The 9,640-nt window shown below is 40.3% G+C and overlaps 1 protein-coding gene across 4 annotated transcripts in view; it reads left to right on the top strand.

The window, feature by feature from the left end:
- Window positions 1-435: 435 nt before the first annotated feature.
- The window catches only part of cadpsa (Ca2+-dependent activator protein for secretion a), a 186,908-nt gene continuing 177,703 nt past the window's right edge, over window positions 436-9,640 (top strand). For 3 of the 4 annotated variants that reach the window (XM_077572525.1, XM_077572522.1, XM_077572521.1), the window contains exon 1: window positions 437-1,220. In XM_077572525.1, coding sequence (XP_077428651.1) covers window positions 867-1,220 — 354 coding nt within the window. In that variant the 5' untranslated portion in view covers window positions 437-866. Of the gene's footprint in view, window positions 1,221-9,640 lie in introns of all 4 variants that reach the window. The other variant, XM_077572524.1, reaches the window with a different exon arrangement.

Below are 9,640 nucleotides of genomic sequence, written 5' to 3'. Positions count from 1 at the left end.
ATACAAATTTACACTTTCAGTACAGGTACAATTTTTTTTGTACAGGTACAAATCATGACTTTTACAGGTACAAATTTGTTTTTACACATACACATTTTTTTTTACAGGTACAAATTTTTATTACAGATACAATTTTTATTTTATTTTTTTACCGGTACACGTTTTTTTTTTTACAGGTACAAATCACGACTTTTACAGATTCAAATTTAGACTTTTTTTACAAGTTAGTTTTGCACCATAGTTACCTCCATACATATCATTTTACAAATAACGTAAATGAAAGCTTTGAAAGCCGAGACAAGCATTGACAAAATGCAGTCTCTTGTCCCTCCTTTAGGTGTACGCGTTCCCGAGCACATGCACGTGCACGTACTCGTCTGCCTTCTGAAGCTGACTTCCTGCACTCGCGCGTATATCATCAGGTGGCGGTTGAGCTGCTCAAAGCCCGCTCAAACTGACCCCAGAGCAGCAGGTCCCAGCACACGGTCATCTTCAAGCCCTGCCTTTTCCTTCTCTTCCTCCAGCTCTGAGCATCCTCCTGCTTTCTCTTCGTGCGACCCCTCCCCCAAATGTCGTCTCTCCTCACAAATCCTTCACGTGTGCGTTTGATTGACAGTTAAAAGATCGGAAACTGCTTCCACAACGTGACGCTAGTTGCATCCTGTAATTTGTATTTGTTTGTGTGTGTGTTCATTTTACGGCAGTTTTTTTCCCCTCAAGAAGAAGCAACATTTTTCGTCTCCACGGGGGATTTGCCCCCACCTCTCTTTCTCCCTCTCTGAAGCTGTGAGGCGTCCTCCTCCTGAGATAGTGGAGTTGTAGCCTAGCTTTGAAACAGGTGTCTCCTCCGTCCAAGACTCAGCAGCATGTTAGATCCGTCTTCCAGCGAGGAAGAAGGCGATGAGATCCTGGAAGTGGAGCGCAAAGAGGTGGCGGCCCCAAAAAGCCTCAAAGGAGCGCGGCCGTCACCGAGCCGAGACACCGACGATCACGGCGGCTCGGGGGGGCTCCAGCCACGGGGCCGAGCGAGCAGTGGCGCCCGAGCCTCAAGCCCCAGCCCGTCGGTGGGTAGCGACAAGGAGAAGGAGGATATTGAGAAGATGCAGAGGGAGGAAGAGGAGAGAAAAAAGAGACTCCAGCTCTATGTGTTTGTAATGCGCTGCATTGCATATCCTTTTAATGCAAAACAACCCACTGACATGGCCAGAAGGCAGCAGAAGGTAAGATCAGGTGAAAAAGCCCAACTGATCACACACACACACACACACACACACACACACACACACGCACACACACACACACACACACACACACACACACACGCACACACACACACACACACACACACACACACACACATACTAATAATTGTGCATCGCTCATATCTCGTAGTATGTGGACAAGTCAACAGACACAACTGTTGCTTCCACAAGTGTGCAAGCCTAGCTACCCTTTGTTTGAATACTGGAGAGGTGGAAATGGGCCATTTTAGGTTGCAAAATGGCTTAATAGCTCAATATTGATGGAGTAAATCATACTTTAATGTGCAGCGGTCACTGTTTGACCGCAATTGAGGAAGTGCAGAGGTGTGGCTGTGACTCCCCATTAGCAGTCTTATTTTATCTTAGTGTCAACAAGATATAGCAGAAAAAAGTGAATTATTGCCAAAATCTAAATGTGCAAACAAATTGCTAATATATGGACATGAATTGTACATTTGTGACCTCAATTAGGTGTAATATGTTCACAAAACACTAATTAGAGGTTTTAATAGAATCCTCATAATCAATTTGTTGCCACCAATTAGCATTTTGTGAGTACATTTTATTGTCTTCCTCCCCCCACACATACCATGTAGGTCATTAAAGGGTTAAAACTGTTGTCAAGGGAACAGAGAGACATAAGTAGTTTTTTTCAAACTGGAAGCGATCGGGTGGATATCAAAGGAAGTAGCTAAAGGTGAGAGGAGCAAGAACATGTGTATTCATGTTTTTCCCAGCCATTGTAGTAGCTCTTGCATCACTGCAGATGAATGAAGCGGCAGTGGTTTCTTCCTGCTCGCTTGTTAATCATCCAATCTATTGGAGAAACGCCTCCTTTGCATGACCCAATGCACTGTAAAACAACATCCTCTATTCTACAGGCTTTCCATTGCGAAAATATCTTCTATTCTGGGGTTATAATTTCTTGGGCTCTTTCTTCCTTTCTGAGTGATGTTTTCAAGACACACTTGTTAGTTTTAGCGCAACGTCTGTTCTACTGATGATGCACCAATGCCACTTTTTTTCAGACCAAATACGAGTACAACTACTTGCATTTCTCATGGGTACAGAATGCCGATACGTAATCTTGCAAGTTGCAATTGTGATGAAAATGTGTTTTATTTTCATCCACCATGCATTATCTAAAGCGCTTATCCTTACGAGGGTCGCAGGCGTGCTGGAGCCTGTCCCAGTTAAAGACTGTCTAACGGGTCCTGCCACACATTTCACTTAAAAGCAAGGCAAGGCATTTCAGTTATGTGGCGTCTCAGCTCTGAGTAAAATGCGTACAGTACAATAGATAAGCAACAAAGAATAAATAAGTATGAGAAGCAGGTTATACATGGCTGCACATGTACTTTAATTTAAATTTTGAATTAATTTTTTAATCACACGAAAATGGCTGCACGACTCAATGGGTGGCAATGGTGGCTAAATGCGAATCTGTCATGGACATTGTCAACGGGGCGGTCATCTCAGTCTCTTTTTGTTGCGGCTGTGTCGGTCCTTTGAAATACGTCGTCACATGAAAGCGAATAACTGGACTGTTGTGCAATCTCTCATGTTCTTATATAACAAGTCAGAGATCGGCTATTAATTTTTCAAAGCTGCCTTGTGAAAAAACTCAAATGGCTGCCAAAGGCTACATCAATGTGGTAACTCAATTGTGTTGAATATGAATTTAATGTCTTCTTTTTTTTTTTTTTTATCAAGCAGTAAAATGTATTGCCACTTGTGTATCCTTGGTGTAGAATGTTATATATACTCAACAAAAATATAAACACAACACTATTATTTTTGCTCCCTTTTTTGAGATGAACTCAAAGATCTAAAACAGATTTAAAAGTTGTAAAACAGGATATAATGTAGTGTAAGATTTTTATTTTTTGGGAGCGGCACGGTGGTTACCTGTTAAGCATGTCTGTCTCCCAGTACAGAGGACGTGGGAATGAGTCCGGGCTTTGGCCTTCTTGGGTGGAGTTCGCATGTTCTCCCTGTGCTTGCGTGGGTTTTCTTTGGGTACTCTGGTTTCCTCCCACATTCCAAAGACATGCATGGCAGGTTAATTGAACACTCCAAATTGTCCATAGGTGTGATTGTGAGTGTGGATGGCTGTTCGCCCAAAGCCAGCTTGTGAGGTTAAGAAAATGGATGGATGGATGTAAGATTTTTGTGGTATTTTTAATGTTCAATATAGATGTCACAATATTAAAATTGGAGGCCCTGCAAAAGTCCATGGTGACAAGTCGCACTTCTCTCCAAAGACTGTGTGAATGCACGTGTGTGTGTGCGCGGGAGCGCCCGTGTGTGGGGGAGGCCCCAATTTTTTTTTTTGCACCGGGGCCTCTCAGCTTGGTGTTACGCCACTGGTTCACATGTACATCCTATCTACATGAGTTGAATTGAGCGGATACAGTCGTGATCAAAAGTCTACACTTGTAAAGAACGAAATGTCATGGCTCTCCCGAGCTTCAAGTTATTTCCATAACTGATTTTTCTCTGATAGAGTAATTGGAACGTATACTTTCTTGTCACAAAAAAGATTCATGAATTTTTGCTCTTTTATGACTTTATTCGGGGTTAACAAAAAAGTGACCAAATCTGCTGGGTCAAAAATATACATACAGCAACATGAATAGGCAATTTTGGTGACTTAGGAAGTTTGTCAATGAAATGAGCATCATACCATTGCCTCGTAACATCTTGTGTGTGATTTTGAGTAACTGCAAATTATCTGGGGCCATTGAAATAGTGCTTATTGGATACTAATGCCCACAAACGCTACAATGGACAGTCAAAGTAGCTCAACAGTGTCAAAACAGATCTGAAAACGCAAATCAATGACTTAAGCAAATAAGGAAAGCTGCTTGGAGCCATTTCAAAGCAGCTGCAGGTCCCAAGACCAACAGTGCAAGCAATTGTTTGTAAGTATAAAGTGCATGGCAATGTTTATCACTGCCATGGTCAGGAAGAAAATGCAAGCTATCACCTGCTGCTGAGAGAAAATTGGTCAGGAGGGTGAGTCGACCAAGAACCACCAAAAGCAGATCTGCCAAGAATTAGAAAGCTGCTGGAATACAGCTGTCAAGTGTCCACGCTCCACAGTCAAGCGTGTTTTTGCATCGCCATGGACTGGGAGGCTGCTGTGCAAGAAGGAAGCTCTTGCTTCAAAAGTGCCACCTTAAAGCTCAACTGAAGGTTGTTGTTGATCATATGAACAAAGATAAGACCTTGTGGAGGAAAGTTCTGTGGTTAGACAAAACAAAAATGTAGCTGTTTGGCCGCAATGCCCGGTGGTGGTAGTATTATGCTGTTTTTCTGCCCATAGAACTGGTGCTTTACACAGACTAAATGGGATAATAAAGGAGGAGGATTAACCTCCTTTTTTTGAAAAATCATCAGCTCAAAGGTTGGGTGTTGGGCACTGTTGGGTGTTCCAACGACACAATGACCCCAGCACACATCAAAAGTGGTAATGGAATGGCTAAATCAAAATAGAATTAAGGTTTTAGAATGGCCTTCCCAAAGTCCTGACTTATTAAACCACATTGAGAACATGTGGACAATGCTAAAGAAAGTCCCTTTGAGTAAGCCAACAATAACTAAATAACTGCACCAATTCTGTCAAGAGGAATGGTCGAAGATTCAACCAGAAGCTTACCAGAAGCTTGTGGATGGCAACCAAAAGCACGTAATTGAAGTGAACATGGCCAAGAGACATGTAACCAAAAATTAGCATTGCTGTATGTATAGTTTTGACCGAGCAGATTTGGTCACTTATTCTGTTAACCCCGAATAAAGTCATAAAATAACAAAAATGTATGAATCTTTTTTTGTAACAAGAAAGTATCCATTCCAATTACTCTATCAGAAAAAAAATAGAGTTATCCAAATAACTAGAAGCGCAAAAGAGCCATGACATTATGTTCTTTACAAGTGTATGTCATTTTTTTTTATCACGACTGTATATACTAATTTTATTATCTTCTGTGCACGAGCATTATTAAACACCAACACAATCAGCCTAACAGTTAGCAATCATGATAAGCATTAGCACGCTCACGATTACCATTTAAGTTAAACAAACACTACCATTTACAATGACAATTTCCCACTCAAATTGGGTGTCTGTTTAGCGATGTGTTGACAACAGATGTGCCTCAAGCTATAATAAGCAGCAGCTACATTTAGCATTCTTGCACTTTAAAGGGATACTTGACTCATTGAGCCATTTTCAGCAGCAAAAAGTTAATATTTATCCAGAATAAATTTGCTAACTTCATTATTTTTCATGTACAATTAATACCTTTAATTACTAATTGTTCCACTTGCTGTTGACCGAAGATGAGATCACCTGTGCTAAGGAAGTAGGTAACGACCAATCATGGCTCAGTTTGCTGACCAAACCCAGAAAACAGGTGAGCAATGATTGGTAAAACATGTAGCCAAAAGGACCACACAGGAGAGGTCAGAGATAAAGTCAAGATTAGATTAGACAACTTTTATTAGTCCCACAATTGGGAAGTTTCAGCAGCAGTAATAGTGGACACAGGACATAAAACAAACAACAACAACAAAACGACAGAACGCAAGGAGGACAAAAAAATGTATCCATTGTATGAGCCTGGACACAATCCAGAGGGAAGAGACGTTCACCAAATGCTTCTTTTCTTTCAAATTTCTTTTTATTGGTTTCACAAGAATACAAAACAGACCCCAGCCCCCTCCCTAAACTGAAAAAAAAACACTGTTTCACTCTAAGCTATCCAACACAACCCACCATAAAGTCCAAGTCTAATCACAAATGTCCATAGAGAGTTATTCGCTACCATCACTCACAATGCATAATGGTGACAGTATCGGAATAGAATACAAAGTCAGATGTTCTACCAAATAGGAGCAGCAAGAAAAGCGACCGTACCGTTGTCAGCCCATCCACCATTAGCGGTACGAGAGTACATATGTCATTCTTGCAATTGTGTGACGGTGTTGTAAAAATGAAAGAAAAGGTCCCCATGAATTCTAAAATTTATTTTCAGAACCACAGAGAGTATATCTTTTCTCAAGCTTGAGGTTCATCAGTTTGTCCCTTATCCAGTACGAAGTTGTGGGTGGGGTAGCCTCTTTCCACCTCAAAAGAATCAAACGTCGCGCCAAAAGGGTAGTAAAAGCAACGACCCTGCACCCCCAATAGGTAGCCACAGACCCTCTGGTAAAACTCCAAATATCGATATTAAAGGATAAGGAGTAATTTCAACTCCTAACACTAGGGATAGGGCTTTAAATATACCCTTCCAAAATGTTTATAAACTTGGACATAACCAGAAGATATGGATCAGTGTTGCATCCGCCATCTTACACCTATCACACAAAGGGCTGATTTTTGGAAAGATTCTGGACAATCTTACCTTAGACTAGTGTACTGTAATAGATGCACTTTATGATCCTAAATTGAATCAGAGCATGACGAGCGCTCATAGATGAATGATGTACCCTACCCAAAACCTTGGACCACAGTCCATCTCCAAGTGGTGCTTGCAGATCATGTTCCCACAAGTCTTTAATTCTAGATAAGGACGGAGCTACCGTATGAGAAATTAGATTTAGAATACACTTGATTCCCCCTTTCTCTGTTAGATCTAAAGACATAACATCATCTATAACTGTTGTAGGTGGTTTATTTGGGAAAAGTGCTATGACACTCAACAAAGCTTCTAAGTTGCAAATATCTAAAATGGTGTGATTTAGGAACATTAAATCTTTGGACTAGCTTTGCGAAAGAGGCAAAAAGATCATCCACATAAAGGTCATTTAGATGTTTAAGGCCCAAATTAGACCACAAATGAAAGGCTTTATCAACTGTTGAGGGTGCAAAAATATGATTCGACGCCACACCAAATGCTTCTTAACGGGGAACTAAACATAAACATTTTTTTTTCGCAGAATATCATCATTGTCGGGTGGAATCCTCGTACTGTCAAAATAAAACATTTTCAGGAAGAAAACTAAAAAAACCCCCATTAGTGGTTCATTTCACAAAGCGTGTTCAACAAACACAGAGACAAACCCTGAACAGCGAGTTGACATGCCCTGAGATAGGAAACTGCGTTTTCGGTTCTGATTTGAGGTAGTTATATCAACGCAAAGTAGTTTCACCTGGCGTTGACACTACACTAAAAACTCAATGGAGCCACGATTCGTCGAGTCACCATGGCAACGGGGAAGCCCAGAGCGTGGCGCTGCCCTCTGCTTCCGCGTTTTTTTTTCACTCAACTGAAAATCTTAATGCGATCATATGGCGAATTTGAACATGTGTTTAGAAATAAAGTGCAACACCGCAGCGGCTCCCTATAGAGGAAGGCGGCGCGGGAGAACGTTGCTGCCCGGGTGTCGGGTCAATGCGTAAATTTAAATGTAGTCCTTTGCAATCATAATAATATTACAGTGGATACCTGTTGAATGGTAACTCATTAATTCATTTAATTTAGGTGCAATCCTTTGCTGGAGAAGCACACTTGACTTAAGATGAAATCTGAAAACATTATTGAAATGGTTATACGAAAGAAACGGAGCGCAACACACAATAAATGCTGTGATGTGAGCGCATGACTACGGCGCCGGTGACGTTAATTGCAAATGTAAGGACGGATTAAGTTGTGTATGTAGATGATGGACTGTGATGTGAAACGGTACCGCTCAAAAAAGAAAACTGTCCGGAAATGCCAGCATATCTATCCGCGATATAGATCTGTCCGCGATTGTCTGATAACAATCTCACAACGAATATTTAATTCCCTACGCAAAAATGCGGCACCTTCATTAATAGGGGTATTGTCAAAAGGACATGCCATGGACTTTACGCTATAGAGTATAGGCGTATTTGATTGTGATTGTAATTTGACAAAATGTGGACGTATTCAAGAGTTAGTAATAAATTTGCAGACTACTATTTACAGCAGATTTTTAGTTAGACAAAGGATGAAAGAGTAGTCATTTGACATTTTGTTTTAAGATCACACTCAGACAGACGCCTTATAAAACACATTACCCAGTCATCTGGGAAGTGGGTGGTACTGCTTGAGGGCCTGAGATGCTGTTGGCCAAAGAAATACAAATCATGGCTGTTTCTTGTAAATTTGTTTATTCAATGAAAAAAAAAAGCATGAACATCGCTTGTGATTCAGGTGGGGTTTTGCTCAAATCAATGCTTAATACTATTACTATCTTGGTTCAACAGCTGTTAACAAGTCCATGCACTTACTTACCAGCTACATCGCTCTACATTCTGTTCCTGCTGCCAGCGCCTCTTCGGCTTGTTTGGGAAGCTTTTATCTGCACAGGACGCTATGTGAAGCCGTTTGGTATGGCTCCAGCATCTACACAAACTGCATTGACTTTCTAAGTAATTGTGTTGCGAGAATACCTCAACTCAACATTCGATTTGACCGTAGTTATTCTCATATCCTCGTTTAGCAAAATGCTAGTGCAACTATTTCCGGTATTTCAAACAACATGCGTGTCTGCTAGTTGCATCTGCGATTGGCTGAATGTGCGATTCAGTTAACGTTACTTACGCTGAGTGATGAAAAGCTAGTTGGAATTAAAAATATATTAAAATTAAAAAAATAACATACGTACTGGAGCTAGTTATTTTATTTTATTATTATTTTAACAATAGTGTCTTACTTCAAAACGTTTTTCAAGTATTTAAAAAAAATCAAGGAACAAAGAAACAGGTTTATAATTTGACACGATACACAGTAAATTTGACTCTTATTTAGAGTGAATTTGACTCTATTTAGAGTGGTACCAAATAGACTCTGTATTAGAGTAATATTTACACTTGGAAGAGAGTAAAATAAATAATTGAAAAAAAAAAAGGGTTGATAAACAAACACATGATCTTCAGCTTGGGAGCTACACTGCCACCTGAGCTATGGCCCTCCTACTGTTTGCGTATATCCAAGAGGGCTGTTGGATTTACAAAGATTCCAGCTGACGAGCGATATATTAACACACAGCAGGAGCTGCGTGGCTCAGGTAGTAGATCTCCCAAGCTGAAGGTCGTGAGTTTGTTCCTCAACCCTTGAGTGACTTTTATATATTTTTTCCAATTCTTTATTTTACTTTTTTCCAAGAGTAAATATTACTCTAAAACTGAGTATATTTGGTCCCACTATAAATAGAGTCAAATTGGCATGACTTTTGCTATTTTCAATTCATCAGGAAAAATATGTTAAAAAGGATTTGTTGCAAACATAAGTAATTTAAATAATTTGGTAAGAAAGTAATTGAATCAACTAAAAAATGTAATAGCCACTTGGGAGCCAATAGAGCTCTTTTTAGGGAGCTGAAAAAGACAGCATTCCCATCACGAG

The sequence above is a fragment of the Vanacampus margaritifer genome, chromosome 8 (genome assembly GCF_051991255.1).
Source record: "Vanacampus margaritifer isolate UIUO_Vmar chromosome 8, RoL_Vmar_1.0, whole genome shotgun sequence".
NCBI classification, from domain to species: domain Eukaryota; kingdom Metazoa; phylum Chordata; class Actinopteri; order Syngnathiformes; family Syngnathidae; genus Vanacampus; species Vanacampus margaritifer.
Note: the sequence above shows the minus strand (reverse complement) of the source record. Positions and strands in the feature narration are given on the sequence as shown.